The sequence below is a fragment of the Myodes glareolus genome, chromosome 8, assembly GCF_982192425.1.
Source record: "Myodes glareolus chromosome 8, mMyoGla1.1, whole genome shotgun sequence".
Taxonomy (NCBI): Eukaryota; Metazoa; Chordata; class Mammalia; order Rodentia; family Cricetidae; genus Myodes; species Myodes glareolus.
The window spans coordinates 44553087-44573584 of record NC_142033.1 but is presented as its reverse complement, the minus strand read 5'-3'; the positions used below and the strand labels follow the sequence as shown (position 1 = coordinate 44573584).

General features: G+C 41.4%; 1 protein-coding gene across 2 annotated transcripts in view; it reads right to left on the bottom strand.

The window, feature by feature from the left end:
- Positions 1-19278, bottom strand: part of Arap2 (ArfGAP with RhoGAP domain, ankyrin repeat and PH domain 2) — a 170969-nt gene extending 151691 nt beyond the window's left edge. The window contains exons 1-2 of one of the 2 annotated variants that reach the window (XM_087909032.1): positions 19084-19278; positions 2960-3992 (exon numbers count right to left, since the gene is read on the bottom strand). In XM_087909032.1, the coding sequence (XP_087765158.1) occupies positions 2960-3855 (896 nt within the window). In that variant the 5' untranslated portion in view covers positions 3856-3992; positions 19084-19278. The remainder of the gene's footprint in view (positions 1-2959; positions 3993-19083) is intronic. The other variant, XM_087909033.1, reaches the window with a different exon arrangement.
- Between the last annotated feature and the right edge of the window lie 1220 nt (positions 19279-20498).

Here is a 20498-nt window from a genome sequence, read left to right as displayed (position 1 = left end):
ATTACACAGTGGGAGATCCTCTTTGGTCAAATAATAACATATCCCAACGATATTGCACACATTTTTTTTGCACCAGATAACATTTGTCTCCTTCCTCTGTCCTCTCTCCTCACTTATCAGACACAGTTAACATTCTAGGACAATGAATTGTTTCTCTTCCTGCCTTGACTTGCTCTGAGTTCACACCTGTTCTTTTCTCTGGAGGGCAGGTCTAGTGTGGTGGGGTGGGCAGTATCAGGCAAACCTCCTCCTTTACTGTCTTCACTTTGAGTGGGTGCCATTCCTTTGAAGCCTAGAGCAGAAACTAACTAGACTCTTGTTGTTTGCTTTAGGAATTCTGGGAGTGTCCTGTGATCGCATGCAAGATAGTCCTGATCAGGGAAAAACATGAGTCTTAAGCCACTAAAAGAAATATATTCTGTAAGCTTTTCTCCTTTATGGTTTAATGAGTTTTGTGTATTGTTCATGGACATGTGTGATACTTGGCATGGCTTGCAGAAGTCTATCTTTTGTTTGATAAAGCACCTTTGGAATGTTTAAAGAAGAGGAAAATAAGGACTCTGTAGTTGTGGGAAGGGGATAGTGCCCAACTGTGCAGTGACAGGGATCTATCTGCCCCAGAACAGATCATCTCTAGTCCTCTTTGAATTTCTTAAAAACCTAGGATCTGACATGGTGGTGCATGTCTATAGCCCCATCCCTCTGGAGGCAGAGGGAGGAGGATTGAAGGTTCCAAACCAGCCTGAGCTACGCAATGTGAGTCCATATTAGATAAGAACAATAGACTTCCCTGTGTGGAAGACTATTTTATATCTTTGAGAGCAAAATGAACAGAAGGTATAAAACAGAGTGATATGCAGCTATTGAATTGAATAAAGAATTATATAAACTCATTTGCTTTTGAAGCATAGTTAGAGGAAAGGGTTTTTCTGAGATTTGTTTGTTGAAAAAAAAAGATTTAATATAGGTTTACAAATGATGGGGAAAGAGTGAGAGTCAGGTGGGCGGAAGCGGTTGGCAGTTTACACACAAACCCAAATAGACTGGGCAGCGGAACCACTGTAACATGTGACCAATATGCCTTTATTGCAATTATTTAATATTTTGATAATATTATACTTTTGTTTTACAGTGTATCGTTTTTACCCATACACTAACATCTTCCATTATTATCTCAAGATACATATTTCATATGCTAAATTTTCCGGCAACATATCCCAATAACTGTATGGAAGGAGAAATGTGCTGTTTGCTCAGTTTATTTTCTTTCTTCCACACAGACATGTTACTCATGTATTTAGTTATGGCAATATCTAACCTCAAGTTACCTTGGGTGTGTTGCCTACAATTTCTAAATAATAAATACTGAATTGCAAGAAGGAAAAATGAAGTCGGGCTCTCAACACTACATAGCAAGCTAGTCACTGTGACACTGATTTCTGATATACACCAGGTTTCTTCCTCTCTGAGAATATTGGCACTTCTCTGGAATGAAGTCTCAGCTTCCTGACCCTGAGATCCTGAGAAAATTAACCTCAGATTGCTACCACCTGAGTAACACAGAGTGACCCCTCCCTATATCTAGGCCCTCTGTGAAGAAAGGACAAAAGACTGAAAATTACAGAGCAAACTAGGGCCTGCATATTTGATAGATGATATTTTTACTGCTGACTCCCAGCAAACACCAGACTTTGCTATTGATTGGTTTTGGGTCCATCATGACAAAGAAAAATTAATTAGGGTTTTGTGCCTCAAAGATTTCATATTTCTTGTTTGTTTGTTTGTTTTGGCTTTTCGAGAAAGGATTTCCCTGTAGCTTTGGGGCCTGTCCTGCAATTAGCTGGCCTTGAACTCACAGAGCTCTACCTGCCTCTGCCTCCTCAGTGCTGGGATTAAAGATGCCACCACCGCCCAGCTTTTATGTTCTAGTATATTAGAAATACTTAAATTCAACCAAGTCATACATTGCTATATAAGGATGCCTTGTTACCTATTCTCTTGCAAACACAGTTCAATCACTATGGGTCCCCTAGAGTAAAAGAAAAAGTAGCAGTCGCAGATTCAGACTGTGAAGAAGGCTCTGCAGAAAGTCTGCCTGTCTGGAGTGTGTGCAGGAAGACTGAAAAGCTCCACAGCAGTTATCACGACCGAATCTGAATGCTCAGCAGAGGTATGTGTTAGCTCTCGGTGGAAAGATGGGTGAGTCACACCCGACCCATCCCTGGAGAAAACCCCAACTACTGACAAAAGGTAGAAGGTTCTCTCTGCTGTAAATCTGCTTCTGTGACATTGCCTAGCTACCTCAGAATACCTGAAACCCATTTGTATTTGGTAGGGTCCCTCCCACTGGGGTTACTGAGTTCTGTGGTCCATGAACATGGCTTTATACTGTACTTCTGCCATCATTTTTACCCTTGTCTTCAACACTAGACTGTAACCCTTTCTGTTTTCTATATCCCCCTGCCTAGAACATGTACTTCCAAGTTCAACAGATTTGTCCTGAATTATTAACTGGTACAAGCACTGTGCCAGGCAATGAGAAAGAGGCATTAAGAGTGAATTCCCGGCCGAAGAGTAAATAATGAAGTAGAGAGACAGAGTCAACAACTCACACATGTGATCCATGCTAATTGAACACAGTACCAGATGAGGAGAGAAGATAAAGGAAGGAATATCCAGGGGAAGAGAGGGGAAGGGATGTTGCCCCAGTGAAACAGGGAAAGGCCACAGTCCTCAGTAGATATGATGAACATGAAACAGACTCCAGGAATTATAAGCAGTACAAATAATATGGAGTTTAAAAAGTATGAGGGAAAAAAAAACAATGGAAAGTTTGGATCAAATATACAGAGGTCAAACACACAGAGGAACACTTAGAAAGGAACACTGAAAGCACTGTCGCTAAACATGAGTGAAGTCTCCCACACTGAACACATAAGGTTTCTGTAAGAATTTTTACCTCCCCGAAACTGCTTTTGTTGACCCTGGGATCTCTGGAACAGGCCGATGTCTCAGCAGAAATGATCGAGAGGGTCTGGAAACCAACTTGCTCCGGCTTCTCATAGGTGTGTGGACTGGAGACGATGGAACATAGAGGTCGTTCACCACCATCTCTCCTTGAAACTGAAAGAACGGGGATGCAGGGGAGCTCTCTAAAAAGCCATTAGTACCATTTCCAGGAAGTGTGTCTGATGTTGGATAGTCTACGGAGGGAAGACGTTCAGGGTTTGTGCGAAGAGCCTTGCTGGAATTTTCTGATATCAAGTTGACTTTTTCTGTTTGCTCTTCTCCAGCTGTACAATCCACAGTCTTCTGGGTAACCAAAGAATCGATTTTAACATTTGCACTACCAAATAAAGAATCTTGTGAAGCATCCACATTCTGGTGTAGTTCTTCTCTAGGAAAGGGTGGGTCACATGGAGGGAGGGATAGCTTATTTTGTGACTTAGGAGACTGACCATTTCCCACACCGAAGGTACTCATTGTGACCGTCTCCACCTGTGTCAGGCCAGGTCTATGAACGCTAATAGTATCAGAAAGTTCTGCGAGGGCATTGCTGCTGGAAGGCGGAGGACTCTGATGCTCTTTTGAGGTGTTGCCATTCTTTGCTTTCTGAACGTTTGCGTATATCGGGATGTCTTGCATCTTTGAAAAGATCATTTGTAACTGTTTGAGTATCCTCCGACGGTGTCCTGTTGGTGAGATTCCAATCTCGTGGAGCACACTGTCATTTATCGACGTGCAGTCCTTCACAGTATAAAAACCAAACTCACGGAAATGCAAGAGGTACTGCTCCAAATTGATGCTCATCAGGAAATCTCTGATGTCCACATTTACTTCACTGACTGAGGACATAATGGTGGCTTCATCACTCCCTGAGTATTAAAGAGCAGCACAAGGAGACATACACAAGGATGTGCTTCTGATGGGTTCTTTCTCTATCGCTTTTTAGGATGGTTTCGCAATGTTCTTTTCTGTTTGTATGCTCAAGCCTGAAGAAAAAAAAACAATTAGGTTAATTTTATTATTATAAAATGTAATATATATACATATATATATATGTATATATATATACAGTGTGCGCACGTGTGTGTGTGTGTGTGTGTGTGTGTGTGTGTACTGTATACACAATTTCTTTCAGTGGTGCTAGAATTCAAGCCAAAATCTTCAGACGTGCTAAGTAAGTAATTTATCCCTAAGCGTCATTCTCAGGCCAGGATATGTTAACTAATAAAGCCTACTTTTGCACTAAATTTACCCAGTGAAAACAGAACAGAAATTAAGACAACTGCCAACTTCTAAGATTGGACTCTTTGGTGGCATTGAAAGCCAATCTGTAGGCTTACAACAAAGCTGCAGGGCAGAACTGCTGTGATAATACCAACAACATTTAAAAAAAAATAAATAAAATTAGTCTCAAAACGCATACACATGACAATGTGACAAATAATTTATTTATGTCCTTACTGATGAAAACACAATTAAAATGATAAGACCGTTCTCAAAGCATTTGTGGAACAGCTTTATACTGTTCACCAAAACATAACCAAAAAAAAACAACCAAACCAAAAAAAGTTAAAGGATTCAAAAAAGTAGAATCACACAGCTGGGCAAGATAAAGACCTGGTTAATATTTTACATACGGAACAATACAATAATAACTGGAGATATTCACTCCCTGAATAAAATTCCAGGTAATACTAGGCAAATTCCCAAGTATTACCTTCAAATCAAATAGTAAACAGCCAATCAGGCACAACACTTAGAATTAATATTAAATATTTACAGGTGGGTGTATTCAAGAAGAGCCTCCAAGGCAGCGACAGTCTAAATTGCTGGTAATTTTTCTTAACGGTTGTTAATAAGAATCTCTTCTACTACTGTGCCTGACCCTTAAGAAGCTGCCAGGACTGTTGTTCCTTACGTTTCAAAAGTGTAGGTGGCATCATGTGCTAACAGTCAATATTAACATGCAAGATAACACCAGATGAATAATATCTATGTAATTTCTAAGCACATTAGTTAACAGGAAATATACTATTATGAGGGTGAGATATCAAAGTTTAAAGTCATGTTTTCCTATAATGTGTTCATAGCAGAATCTAGTGGCAGGTACATTTTTCTTTCTAACAAAACTTATGCTTTGTTTTGGTTGTTGTTGCTATTATTACCTTACTTGTATTCTCTCTCTCTCTCTCTCTCTCCAGTAATAAAGATGAAGCCTGTGATCTCCTGTTCAGACTGTGTGAATACTCTATCACAGAATTACATTCCCACGCCTTTCTACTTTTTAATAAACCTTGAAATAATCTCACTATGTTCACTGAACTGGTCTTGAATTGATTTTTTTATTCAAATCTATGAACCTCCAAACTCAACCAAGAATAACTCACCATTAGAGGTATGTGTCACCAGCCCTAGAATCAACAGCCTCTTAAAAAGCTAATTTATCTCAGGACTAGATATAAGGGTGTGTTGATATCTATCCTTTATGCTTCAAGAAAAAGAAAATAACTATATAAAAGGTATAACATAAATAAAACAAACAAGATAAAATTCTCTAAGCAAATTTCCTTATTCAATATGTCTGGAAGCCACAACTGCTATAACCCCTCCAAAGGTCACTGGATAAAGTCGGCATGTTCAAGTGAACAAGCGTTATAAGCTATTGGCTTGAATATTTAAAAAGATCAGCAAACAAACACTGTTAAATGCAGAGTTTCCGAGGAGAACACCCACCTTCACTGAGTACAGAAGCAGAGAAGTTAAGATGTCAGAGAGCAAAGTAGGAAGTACGTGTGTCAGGGAGGGTTTGGGGAAGGGAGCTAACCCACACTGCCAAAGAAATCGCTACCTCTTTACTTTGTAGCTGATGGTGCTTATTTTCTTCTTCTCTCCCTCCTCCCCCTACCCCAGGACACAACTGCTACAATGTATAAAATAAGAATTCAGCTTGGTATAAATTATAAACACAATGAACTGCTTAGTGATTTTAAAGGCTCAGATGCACTGCCCTTTTGGGTAAAATAAATCCCAAATGTCACAGTCATGGTTACCAGCTCTCACAAAAGCCTATAAGCACAAAAAACAATTTTAACAAAACATATATGTATTCAAGGAAGATTTCAGATTTTTCCATAAGTGGTAACCATCATCCACCTAGTTACTCAAATCTGAGATCCAGACCTGAGAACCCCAGCCAGCCCTGGCCTTATCAAGCATAAACAGGTAACGGACAAACTACTGGTTTTATCCTTTGCTACAGACTAAGTTATGGCTTCCACCCCAAAATTCCTATGCTAAAGCCCTAGCCTTCAATGGGACTCAATTCAGAGCCAGAGATTTCTTGGAACTAATTATTTAAATGATGCTGTTCTGATACAATAGGATTAGATCCTTATAAGAAAAACCACAGGGCTTGTTATTTCCCTACCGAGGTCATAACAACCCCACCCAAGCCAGGACATGGCAAAAAGAGGGCGCTCACAAGACAGAACCAGAATCAGCAAGCCAGCAACTTGACTCAGCCTCTGGACCTTTGAAAACTGCATTTCTGTTGTTTAAGTCACACACTCACACTCTGTGTATTTTGTTATAGCAACTGGTCTCACTCACATACTCTTCCATTCTCATGACCTGTGCTGCGGCCCAGGACCTGATGGGAACTTTTGCCTGAAAAACGGCAACTGTTTCTGACTAAATCCCTCATTGCATTTGTTAGTGAATTATCAAAAATCATAAGTCTCAAAATTGTCAAGTTGAAGTTTCTTATAGTGCCAAGCTGTATGCTAGCCTCTGAAAAACAACAACAACAACAACAACAACAGTAGTAGTAGTAGATTCTACTGATGTAAGCAGTAAGCATATGCCAAGTATTATACCTTGTAAATATTTCCTTGTAGCAAGTCAATCCTGTTAAGAACTCTCCTATTATATTCATCAAACCATCGCAAGCAGTCTAATAGAGTCCCTCACTCACTTTAGCTCATTGGTGACTGTTTTCCTCTGGGGCAGAAAGCTTGTTATTTTTGCTCCTTCAGCATATGTTGTATCTGCTTGTCTGTGCACCATGTATAGTTCTGAGGAGGCAGGTAGTACCTCCTTTATGTAGGTTAACAGTTGGACACCTAAAATAGAACGGCATGCCCTTTTCTCCGTATGTACCTATGACTAGAACTTAGATGTGAGTTACGGAACTGGGCTGTTAGGGATGGACGTGATTGAAAGACATTGATATTGCTAGATTTGTTTGTTGTGTGTGTCTGTGTTCTTGTACACAGTCTTTCCTTTCACAGAATAAACTTAACTTCCTGGTGTCTGAGCCAAGGACAGATACAATAGTGTTCTACTCAAAACCACCTCTCTGCTATCATTCACTGTCCTAAGTATGGCTACACTGACAATTTGGGGGACCCGGAAGTGGCTCTCCACCCACAGGTCTTCCAGTTCTTTTCATTTGAATACTGTATCTGTCTTCCAATCACCTGACTTTTTAACAGTCTGACTTCAAGGACTGAACAACCAAGGGTGTTCATATGTCTATCTTTCCTGAGAGACTTTAGCTCCAAAGAAAGTAATGAAATACAAAGAGATGGGAACACTCTTAAATATGAGACAGCAGCAGCCCTTCTGTGCTTTGACTTTCCATGGGATTACTGGAAGGCAGAGTCTGACTCAATGGCTCTCCAGGGGCTGGTGTGGGAATCTGCTAGACAGCAACACTTACAGATAGCAGGACTTGACACCCTCCAAACATGAATGGTCTGTGTACTGAAACTTGGTAATTAGAGTTCCAAATCCTCTATAGCTCCCAAGTCTTCTCTAGACCAACCCACTCAAGTCGCACCTTGTCGTTCTTTTCCCTTGAGTGAAAAACGTTCTCAACACTCTGCACGTAAGATACTTCTCACAAATATGGAGCCAGACTATGTGCATGTGTTACCTCTTTCACTTCCTAGAAGCATGAACTCAAGTGCAGGTCCCAAGTGGTGATTCAGTTTCGTTTTCTGTAAAATGCATTGATATAGAGCATGTGGCAGAAGCCACTCCACTAAAACACAACCTAGTGATCACTCATCCTACACATTCAACTCCATTACAATATTCATGTTCACTATTTATAAGTTTCCACTGTTGATTCCTTTCAATTATTAGAGAAACGGCAGGGTCAGAGTTAAAGTGTAGAGAGGAGTTTAGGGTCCATGGAAGGAGATCTTATTCCATGTCATAAAAAAAGAACCAGGCTCCTTAGCCCTACTCAGTATGTTCAGTTGCAGCAGAGAGAGCTTTGAGTATAGACTTTGGCCTGCCGTCCTTGATCGGCCACCTAGAAGAATATATACTTACGAAATAGAAAGGTAAAAACTAGGTATGAAAACAACATAAGAATGAGTGTGTACATGTGCTTTCACACACACACAAGTTTCGTTTTCATTCTGGCTTTGAAACCATCCTTACTAACCTCTCTCCACCCTTTAAATGAGTTCTACACCTTTTATATAGTGGGGAGCTAGATACAGATGGATGTGGAGACAGGAATATATCCATCTCCATTTGCAGTTATCCTGATTATTTATTTAATATTCTAAGGTTTTTGACCTTCCAAATGCTGATGCCCCTTATTACAGTTTCTTATGTTATGGTGACCCCCAAACATAAAATTATGTCCTTACTATTTCATAACTGTAATACTGCTACTGTTATGAGTCCTAATGTAAATATCTGTGTTTTCTTAGGCAAGCCCTGTGAAAGGGTCTTTGGACAACCAAAAGGTTCTCAATCCATAGGTTGAGAATTGCTGCCCTTAAAGGTAATTGAAGAAACCTGGAGAAGGCAATATTTATTTGTTCTTCTGTAGAGAAAAGCAGGAAGGAAGGCTTGTTTCTGTTAGATCTCAAAGACTAAGAGAGTTGCTTCACGCTAGTTAGGTTGTTGTACAAACTATCTTAGGCTGGATAATTTCAAACCAATAGGTATGCATTGCTCACAGTTTTGGAACACAATAAATTCTAGAGGAAGGCACCTGGAGGTCCAGTGCTGGGGAGCTTTGTTACGCCCAGACATGCTCTCCAATCTGGCAGAAGAGCAAAAGGGATGAGAAGTTGGCTCTTTCCATTTTATAAACTCATTAATCTCACCCACAAATGTTCCACAGCTGTGAGCTAACCACCTTGCAAAGGGCCCACCTTTAAAGACTGTGACTCTAGGGGATTCTGGTTTCACACATGATCTGAGGAGATGAACACATTCAGGCCATAGTCTTAGCCATATTCTGACCTTTCCTTGGGCAACTTTGGTATAAAAGCAGAAAGCCTAAACCAAAGTGACATGGATCAAATAACAGGTCCCCACCTAAAAACATTGTGCATGTGAATACGTGGTGTCTCTATACTTCAGTTTCCTAAACAGGAAAATGGGTATAAGTAGTTCCTATACCTCCGCCATGGGGCTGGAGTGAGAAGTGAATGTCCCAATATATCTGAAACATTTAGAACACCAAGTAAGACACATGAATGCTAAGTCAGAGTCAATTTGTTGATCACCTTCTAAAGCTTCCCGATAAATGCCAGGCAAAGTATTTGTTTACAAACATCCTACAGTATGAGTTGAGGAATGGTCCAAATGATGGGTGTTATAAACATGACTGCGCACATGACCATGCTATCCTGATTTACTTAATGAGGAAGCACACACAGAATGGGAACACCACTGAGACTCATGTGATATAAGCCTGACCTATGTGTCACTTAATAAGCAAGTTTGTCATCTTACTATGCTCGATGCTGAACCCAACTCCATCTCCTCAATTGCCTGCTGCCACCACTCAATCTACCATCTTATTCACCTCAAACTATGACAATAGGTCCCTGGACCAGAATCTATAACTTTCTTGGGTCACTCCCTGCACACACCAGATTCTCAATACCTGAAGCATTATGGTTAATTTTGTAACACAAGCCACATCATAAACACTTCCCACAACTTTCCAAATTCACGTTCCCTGGTTTTCTGGCTCTAGTGAAGGCTACCAATTGGCCTCAGACTATACATAAACATAGACTTTTTTCTCTCTCACTTCTATTTCTTTCAATCACTAGCACATTGTGAAATATTAGTTGAAGATATGTTACATTTGTTTATGCTGTGGAGTATTTGTTTAATGATGCAAAGATGTGTTGCATTCATTTATGTTGAGTTTCTTTAACTGTGAAGCTGTATTACTTTGTCTGTCTAAAACACCTGATTGTTCTAATAAACATCTGAGTGGCAAATAGCTAGGCAGAAGAAAGTATAGGCAGGGCTGACAGAGAGAATAAACAGGAGAAGATATCTGGGAAGAGAGATGGGGAGCAAGAAAAGGAGGGGAGAGAATATCAGGACCCATCCAACAAGCTACACAGCAAACCACGGTGTAAGAAGTAAAGAAAGGTATACAGAATAGAGAAAGACAAAATCCCAGAGGCAAAAGTTAGATGGGATAATATTAAGATTTTTAAAAAAACTGGCTAGAAATAAGTCAAGCTAAGGCCTGCCTGGCATTTATAAGTAACAATAAGGCCCCATACATTTATCTGTTAGCTGGGTGGTGGACCCCCAAAGACCAAAGAGTGAAAATACGAACTATACCAGTGCATACTCCACATTCCCATAGATCACAGCTCACGCCCTTAATTGAAGAGTCTCACCAAATGTGTCTCTTCTCATGGGTGACTTCCTCCACCTGCTACAGTGCTAAGTATGCCTTGCTATTCAACTCTTTACTAGTACCTTAACTATGCCCAATTCATTTTAATTACTACTTGACACCTCTTATCTAGTCAGCATGGCAGGTAGGAAGTATTCATTGTTTGAAACTTCAGCCTTCCTACGTCAGCGAGCTAGTGAAAAGCAGAGAGAGAGCAGATTCAAATTCGTCCAATCTATCGAACCTCTAAGAGGTCTTCAGGTTAGGAATCAAATACGGCAGAAAATCAGTGAGAGTCATTCCAAATCATCTGCTGGGCACCTACAACCTCTTCTCCTGCCTCATGTAAGAAAAACCAGGCCACTGAAGCCCTTTTTTTCTTTTTCGCCTGTCTATACCCTTTCCCAGAGGATCATAGTGTATGTCTTCAAATCAGGGAAAAAAAAAACAAATGACAGCTTTGATTTGTACCTCAGCCACTTCACTAAATATAAGGGCACCGCATGCTCAGTCAGGTAAGTTCTGCAATCAGCTTGGTTGATTCTAATTCCTTAAGGGAGAGGGGAAAAAGTGTTTGTAGAATTGAACTTCAGTATATCGTTAATCCATTAAAGAAAGACATCATTTTAACTCTAGGTGAGATACCGCGATTTTAACAAATCAATAAGCTTAATACTCATAAGGTCACATGATTAAGAGCAGCTTTTGAAAACAGCTATAAAAGAGGAGCTGATAAGTGAATAATGTAACCTTCAATGTCCTACAGGACATGTCTTACAGAGTCTAATAACAATAGATGATTATTGCTTTCTAGAACAGTAGTTCCCAGTAGATTAGTACTGTCTCCCGGGGTTAGAGCCGAAGGATACTAGAAACTGTTTCTACTCCGCTCAGTGACTGAGTAGCAGAGACAAGAGGTGATGCAATATATTCTGCCATGGTGCCAATTTTCACTCCCTACAACAAATCAGTCCCCGTATGTTGTGAAAACAATAGATGGCCAAAGAGAAAAGTATTTCTGCCCTCAATGTGCCAGCAAACAAGGATGCATAGCTTATTCCTTAAAAGACAAAAAGACATCATGTCAAGAGGATGCAGCACCAAGTAGTTTACACCAGAGTGTAATGAAGTTCACTCTGCTTTGGTGAAGAATAGTCATAAGTAATGGGTATCGTGTTGTTTGCACACAAAGTTAAGTCCATATAAACTAATATTTCAGTAGAAAACTGAAATATTAACTCCAAGTATCCATAAAGACAACACATTCAACAATCTTGTTCGCCACAACAAAGCAAAAGAGAAAGTGATGGTGAGAATTTCTCTTTCATTTTACTCAATTCCATAGTGTAAATCAGACTAGAAAGTTGAAGGTCTAAATTAAAACCCCCTTACTGTCGGAGCCTTATATATTTGACCACAAGTCAAAAGTTGATCACTTGCCATCCCTCTCCACTGCCATTTCTTTACCTATCCTAGTATATGGCAAAATTAAACTCCTTGTAGGAAGACAAGTACCTCAATCTGATCATCTTTCTGAAATGTGGTCACCCACAGGCTAAGATCTTCTCAGCCCTACGATCTTAATTTAAACAACTAGCCCACCCTCATCTCTCCAGACAAATTCATCCTCTTTCCTTTTTCCTAGGATTTATACTGTTAACAACAGCCCATGGCTGTGAATCCTCTGTGTAGGGTTCTTTGTTATTCTTGCAGCTCTCTTGGGAAACAAGTCCTATACCCAAGGCAAAATAGGAAATAACAGTGAAACGAAAATTCTAGGGTGGGGTTCCACAACTCATGCTGTTGGCCTTGATACTTTATTATAGCTGTCTGGTTAATCAAATGGTAGAAAGGTGAGTGTCATATCCTGCTTCTCATTGGTGTCCCACGCATGAACACTCAAGAGTCACTAGAGTAGTGGTTCCCCACCTTCCCAATGCTGAGACCCTTTATATACATTTCCTTATGCTGTGGTGACCCATAACCATAAAGTTATTTTATTGCCTCATTATAACTGTAATTTTTCTACTGTTATGAATCATAATGTAAATATCTAATATGCAACCCCAAAGGGGCTGCAATTCACAGGTTGAGGAGCATTGTGGTAAAGAGTGCTCCTTAAATTCCTACATTCCATACTTTGTAAACTCCAATCTTATACTACAGAACTCTTAGGTTGATCGTGGGTGTAGGTCTCCATATAGGTCATTACATAAAAAAGCCTCAGTTCATTTACATGTTAATTGTCTGAGATTTAACAGCCAATAACAAGTTAATGGAAAACAACTTTGGTGTCATTTTATACAGCAATGGTAATACACAATTTAGTAACAGTTATTTTGCATCTACCATTGCAAAAAGACAGTTTATGGGTAGCTGTGGTAAAATTTGCTAAGCAAAATAGTCAGCCAAAGTCAAACAATTAAGAACCAAAACCTCTCCACTGACAAAACAAGCAAGCAGTGGTCAGAGTAAGGAAACAGCTGGAAGGCAAGAGCAAGGATTGACACAAAAGACTCCACTTCCAATGTGAACCAAAGGAGCAGCCCAATATACGAAGGCAGATGAATGTGATAATGAAATGTGGACACAAGCGATGGGATAGGGAGTCCTTTTTTAAAAGAAATGAAAACTGGGAAGATGGCTGTGAATAAAAAAACATGCCGTCCAAGAATAAGCACTTAAGTTCTGGTCTCCAGTGCCCATGAAATTTACCCGGTGGGATTAGCAGCCCTCCCACAATCTCAGCCTTCAATAGACGGAAGACAGGGGAGCCTGAGGTCAGACTGGCTAGTGAGAGTAGCAGAAGGCGCGAGCTCCGGATGCAAAAGAAAGACCCCACATGAATTACTAAGGAAGAAAACGACTTGGGTCTTCCTAATGACCCTCAGATTGCCACATGCATGTGCACCCACACATCTGCACATACACACAAGCATGTATACACACATGGATGCACACAGAGAGAGAAAGAAAACTATCACAAAGTTGAGTCTTTAACACTTTGTGCGAGGTAAAATAAACCACCACAGAAAGGAAATCACCATATGAGCACACTTGTAAGAGTCGCCTAAAGTTAGCAAATTCAGAGCAATCAAGAGTGAATTGACGAACATCAAAGAGGGGTAGAGAAGTGGGGAGCCATTTGGTGGGCATAATAATTCAGTTTTTACAAGAGGAAAATGTTTTGTAAATCTGTTCTACAAGAATGTAAGCAGACTTAACACTATTCAACTGTACACTTACAAAATGGTGAAGATGCTAATTTGATAGAGCAGAGAGGGGAGAGGAAACAGAATGAACTCTGCGTACATTTTATCCTCCGCCTTTGACAGTTCAGTCTTCAAAGTGCAGTACTATCAGTCCATGAGCTTTTCCTGCTCCATCTGCCCTTAATCCCTTATTAATTCCACCCACACTAGATACCATAATGCCTGGATTCCAATCCAGACTTCTCGACTTTTTGATTTGTTTTATTTATCTATTCTCTCTCTCCATCTCCCCATCCATTCCTCCTCCCTTCACTCCCCTTATCTCTGGTGTGTGTGTGTGTGCATACATGCACACGTGCACGCGTGTGAATACATGCGTGTTTTTCTACTGCTGGGGGTGGGGGGATGATCAGTACTTCACCTCCTACATAGCAGTAGGTGTTCTAGGATTATCAGGAACCACTGCACTCATCATTTTATGTGGGCTCCTAAGACTGAGTTCAGGTCATCCCTCTTGCAAGGATAGTGCTTTTACCCACTGAGCCATCTCTCTGACCGAGGTTTCTCTACATTTTAACTGGGTATCTTTATAATATTATTTAACTTTCCTGAAACTTAAGAGTCCTTACTTCTAAGATTAGGAAAATATATCTATTCTCTTACAGAATTGCCAATAAATAAGTACAGAAAAAAGAATGTATACATATGTATATACATACATAGAGGCACACACACGCACACACGTGCGAACACACACAGATAGATAGATAGATAGATAGATAGACATAAATATATGTACACATTGACCTAATATAAACTGCAATCATATGTTGAGTGCTGGCTATTATTAATTCATCTAATTAATCAATATTATACTTAATTATATTATCAATATGAATGCATTGGATTTGAGTGTTAACTCTTTGGCCTACACGGTAATATCACCTTTCTTTAAAAGAGGACTGTTAATTATTTTTCTAATAAACCTACAAAGTACATAATTAGTGGTAAGCAAACTTTATTAACCTAGTGAGACACAGACACGATTAATGTTTTGAGACTGGAAAGCTTTAAACTTAGGACACAGGCCACAATGATTACAGAGGGCCCAGCTGTGCTGCTCACAACGTTTGTGGACTTCAACAATGTCTCTCTCTCCTGAGTCTCGCTGCTGTCATCTGATAAGCAGGGAAGATAAGAATGCATACCACCCAAGACTGTTTCAATGGGGATATGCTTGAATATGTGCATGGGTCTTTGAACAGTTTTCCAGAAACTGTTCAAACATTTTTAGTCATTAGCCGCGAGATGCAAAATAAGTGAAACTTGATCTTCCAATGTTCTCAGCGAAATCTTCTGGCTTTTGGCTCAAGGGAAGAGATTATTCTGAGATATTTTTATTTTACTTACTGTGTATTCAGAAAAACACAACTCTACAGTCTAGAACTCGGTGTCTCTGTCAAAGTCAGGAAAGGCAACACCTTAACTAAGTATGCAGTGTTATTGCACTGTCCCATGCCTAACGCCTACCTCCGTGTGTTTTAGAGAGTATCTTAATACTTAAGTGCTTGATAATCTCCTTGGTCATAGTATATCTCTCAAAGTTCTCATCTACATTTAAGTTAATTAGTTGAGGTTTGAAATATCCTTTAAATTCTAATGGAGAAATCTTTCAAGTAAAGCCATGACTTGGGAGCAACCAAAGAAAGAGCTTCTCTTCCACAGTTTCCATGAGGAACGACAAGCTGAAACCACGCGTCACTGTGGAGGATGCCCGCCCACCCACCCATGTGCTCCGATGCCTAGATCTGCTTCTATTGGAAACAGGCCCTTTCCTGGCCCTAACTAGTCTGTAGCACATCTGTAGCTCAACCCAACGCTTCCAAAATGTTGAGTCAAGAGAAAGGCAGGCTTACACACAGCTTTAATGTTCAATTAATCCAGACAAAAACTGACACAATATTACATCTCAGTATAAAGACCTTTAAATGTAAAGTTACGATATAAGCACACTTTTTAATGTGCATTACATCTTAGTGTTGTAGTACAAATATCTATTCACTATCTCTCTAAATTTAAGAGTGCATTTTTAGACCAACAACCAGATGTTTCAAAATAGCCTACTGTGAATGTTTCCTCTCTGCATTTATAAATAGCGCCCTGACCTCTTTTCCAACTGAATTCAAGAGCTTCCTCTTAGTTCTGTGATTCTTAAAGTCTCTTGTCCTTAAAGACAAGTACTTCAACTGTCTCTGAACTTATATGCCGCTTTGTTTACATTTATTCCTTCCATAAATATTTAAGGAACATGGCTCTCTCTAAGAGAATAGTGGGAAATACTTTCAGTTTGAGATAACAGTACCCCTTATCTCATTTGTGAACAGTGTCAAGGGTTACAAAGTGAAGATGTCTTCTCTCCAGTAGTTTAAAAAAAGATCAGGCTTAGACATGACAATAAGCACAGGAAATGACATGGGTACAAACAATCAGCCCTGAGACAAACTGCCCAGTCCAAGGGAAGAAGGACTGGGGAGACAGAACAACATTCTCAGAAGAATATGATCTCTGGAGCAATGGGAAAACTCAAGCCTTGGGACCTTGACTTTAGAGGGTTTGCAATATAATGCGCTATTCCCATCCCAGAGATCAGGCACCATGCTTTAGAATGGATGGGTGGGGTGTTCTAAGTCTTCCATCAACTTGAGAAGTATAGTTAAAAGACTGCAGCAAGTCAGAGCTTTGCAAATGCCCAGATCAGAGTAAGAGCTATTGAATAGGGTTTCCAAGAGGAACGGCCACAGGTGGAGACATCAGCCCCTGAAAGTAGACCAAAGGCCATGAAGGAGGCACAGCGAGAGAAGATAAACATCGAGCCACAGCAGGAAGGCAGAGCAGGTGCAATGGACTTCGAGTTCAACAAGTAGTGATGTCAGAAGGGCGGGTGGAAAAGGGAAGTGTTTGCATTTCTGGAGAACCCAGTCAAAAGCTCTGCGCAGCCCTTGCCCATCTGCACCCCTGTAGTTCGAGGCATCTGACAGCAGGAAAAGACCAGCCTCCCGTGCTGGTCCACAGACCCAACCTTACTCCCCCATGCTCAGCTACACAGCATAGCCAGCGGTGGTTTGTTTGTTTGTTTGGCTGTTTTTGTTTTATATTTTACCTTTAGGAATGATAAGCCATTTAAACAACCCATTCCAGGTTATTCCCTCAATTATCCCTACATATATACATATAAGTCAGAAAATAATTCTCTCTGCCTCTCACAAATACCTTTCGACAAAAGGCCCACCTCGCCCATATCAGAATACTTGTGTTCTCATGTGAGCACATGTAAGAAAGCCTGCTTATGCTGAAACAAAACTTCAACAAAGTTTCTACAGAGACAGGACAATTAGGAGAGACTACCACTGCTATTTCAATTGAGAAAACAAGAATAAGTGAGCCAAATGACTTCACTATGATTACATATATAAGATTTGGGTGACATTTTATCTACATTCACTTATCGTGTGTGTGTGTGTGTGTGTGTACACGTGTGTGAGAGTGACACAGCATTTATTTAGAGGTCAGGGACAACTTGATAGACTCAGTTCTCTCCTTCCACCATGAGACCCTGGGTCTTGGGGATCAAACTCATGTCACTGGGTTTGGTAGATAGCATCTTTACTGGCTGAGTCATCTAGCCGGGCCCTCACTGGTATATTTTTGAGATCTAAAATAAAAAAGTCTAAGGTAGAAATGATCTAAGATGACTTCCCATACCTTCTACCCTTATATTCACCATGCTTGGTTAAAGTTAAGGCACATTTCCAGCATCAAAAAGAAGTAATCCACCTGATTACTGTTCTACAAAGAATCCAGAACACCCCACTGTCTAGCATGTGCCAAAGCAAAGCCCAATAAGTGGATCAATAAACAAATCTGAAGACAGGGTGGGACACGTGACAACGAAAGCTATTAAGGCAATGACTGTCACTCATAGTGCAAATTTTATGGTCCCTGTCACCACGCCCCACAAGGAAGTGTGTTAGAAAGTAACAAAACAAAAGGCAAAAAAATCTCCTTCTTAGACCTCTTGAAGTCTATAACCCAGAATTTCCAGCAGCAGGTTTTCAAAAGTGTAATTCATTATAACCTGAGTTCCCTTTAACCATGGTAACTAAAAGAGGTTTATTCTGAAAAGCATTCATTGAGTGCCCATGAGCCTCACAGCTGGGAACTTGAGATGTCAGAAAAACACAAATCTGTTTTTAAGTGAACCACCGGCCTCCCCTTTGACAGACAACCCATAAAACCCATCTGATAGACTAAGCAGAGGAAGGAAAATATACAAGACAGCAGATCCACATAAATCTGTTTTAACAAGCCATGTGACTTACCCTCTAGGTACATTTTATTTTTTTAAAAAAAAAATCTTTGGTTCTGACACATCAAGTCAATATAACACCCTCTTAGTGTGAAGACCCACCTTAAATGTGTGTTCAGTCTCTCCTTGGATGGGAGCCAGGGGATATTTCCATTTTAGGATGTAGCCTACTTGCACGACCCACTTTACTTTTTCTCTTTTAAACATTGTTAAATGGTGGAATACCAAGAGCCTTTGCCCTCCACATTTCTCTTGTAAGTGTATAAAAGTCATAAATAACAATCTTATAGATAGTCATTTTCTGTAAAAAGTTACTGCAGCCATAGCTACCTTCCACTTGCATACAGACAAGGCTCCATACACTTCTGGTGCAGAGTGCTTAAGGAGAATCAATACTGGGTTTGTAAGTACAATGCTATTATTGGTAATAACAATGACAACCGATTAAATGTACTTTTAAAAATAGCTTATTTCAATATAGACCAAAAAAAAAAAAAGAAAAGAAAAGAAAAAAAAACCCTTATATTCTTCAAGGACAAACTTGGTATTGCTCTGCCAACTTACAAGAACCTGAGACAGTTTTCCACACAGCGTGGCTTATCGCTTCTTTCATATTTTTGCTCTAATTATCAAAAGTTCCCAAAATTATTTCACAAACCTTCTTCCAAAACAAAGTAACTCCAGATCTCCACAAAGAAATTCAAGACTGATGATGATGATGATGAAGAAGAAGAAGAAGAAGAAGAAGAAGAAGAAGAAGAAGAAGAAGAAGAAGAAGAAGAAGAAGGAGAAAAGACAGAATGAAGTAAAATAAAACTTACTTTAATTAATAGATGGACATCAATTCTCCCACGAGAACTGCTTCCCACACCAAAGGAGAAACAGATGCCTGGTAAAAGCACTCTGTAGAGGTCCTCGGGTACAGTGCTAGGTTCAGGCAGGTGGAGGCCGAATGATTGTAATTAAAGTTAATTAACAGGGCTGCCGTCTAAAGTGTGTAACCAGTAGGGTGCGGGGGAGCACAGGGCTCCAAGTCATTACCTCTACCGAGGGAAAAAAAAAAACAAAAAAACAAAAAAACACTCAGTGCCTGGAACTCGCCAAGGCTGCATTCGGTCGGGGGCAGGAGGGTAGGGATGAGGCCCAGTCTGGTGGACTGGATTGTCACCCGGGCGGGTCAAATCCCAGAAGCAAGTGCAGCCTTCAGATGACTTACCGGCTCTGGTTTCTTTTCCGACGCCCACACGCGGGAGCACGATCCAAGCGGCGCAATCCAGAGCCCGAGCACTGTGCGAGCCCCGAAGCGCCGCGCCGCGCGGAAAGGCGAGGCGTTCTCGCACCCGGGACCGTAGCGCCGCCAGCCCACCCCGGGGACTCGCCTCGCGCGCGGCCGCCGAGCCTGGGCAGCGCAGCGCCGGCTTGTCCCCGTGGGGCGCTGTCACCGGCGGGCGGACACCGCGCCGCACCTGGAGGCGGGAGCGCGGCGGGGCTCGGCGAGCACGCAGCCCCGGAAGCCGCGCCCGCCCGGGCCGCCCAGGTGCTCGGCGCCGCGCCCGGGTGCTTCCTCCTCGGGCCCCGGGGGCGGGGATCCGCGGCCGGCGGGGGCGGCCCGAGCTCAGCCGCGGGGGCGGTGGGGCAGGCCGTCCCGGTTCCGCAGCATTGCTGGGCGGCTGAGTCAGCCTGCCGCCGCTTGGCCGCGCCTGCCGCCCAGGCCACCTGGAGCGCGTCCGCCCCGTAAGGACCAGGGGAGGGTGCGTCTCGGTACGTGGGCTCGGACCCGCCACCGGGCTCCCGCAGGGACCCTCGCTGGCCACCTACTGCCCTGTACCCAGGCTGTGCGCTCTGACCTGAGCTGGTGGCCGAAGGGGCGGAACCTTGCCGCCTTCTCTGTCTGCTGAAGCTTACTCCACCGAGAACTTTCCCTGTTGCCTCAGCGTTTCCCAAACTTCACACTCATCTAAGACACCGGTTTTTCCAGGTTCCGGGAATCAGTATATTTGCCAATCCTTCTATAAGATTCTCTCCAGTCTGCGCTCTGGTCAGATACTAAGATCCCTTTTTCTAGATGAATTGAGGAGCAGCCTAAAGTCAATGTGTAGAGGCTTATCCCTGGGTAACCAGGTCTCAGACTTTGGGGCTATTAGAGTCTAGAAGGACTTTCACTTCTTTGAACCAGTCCTTCTGTAACCTTGGCGATAAAATAAAAAGAGAGGATCCCAGAAACCTACCCGAGAGC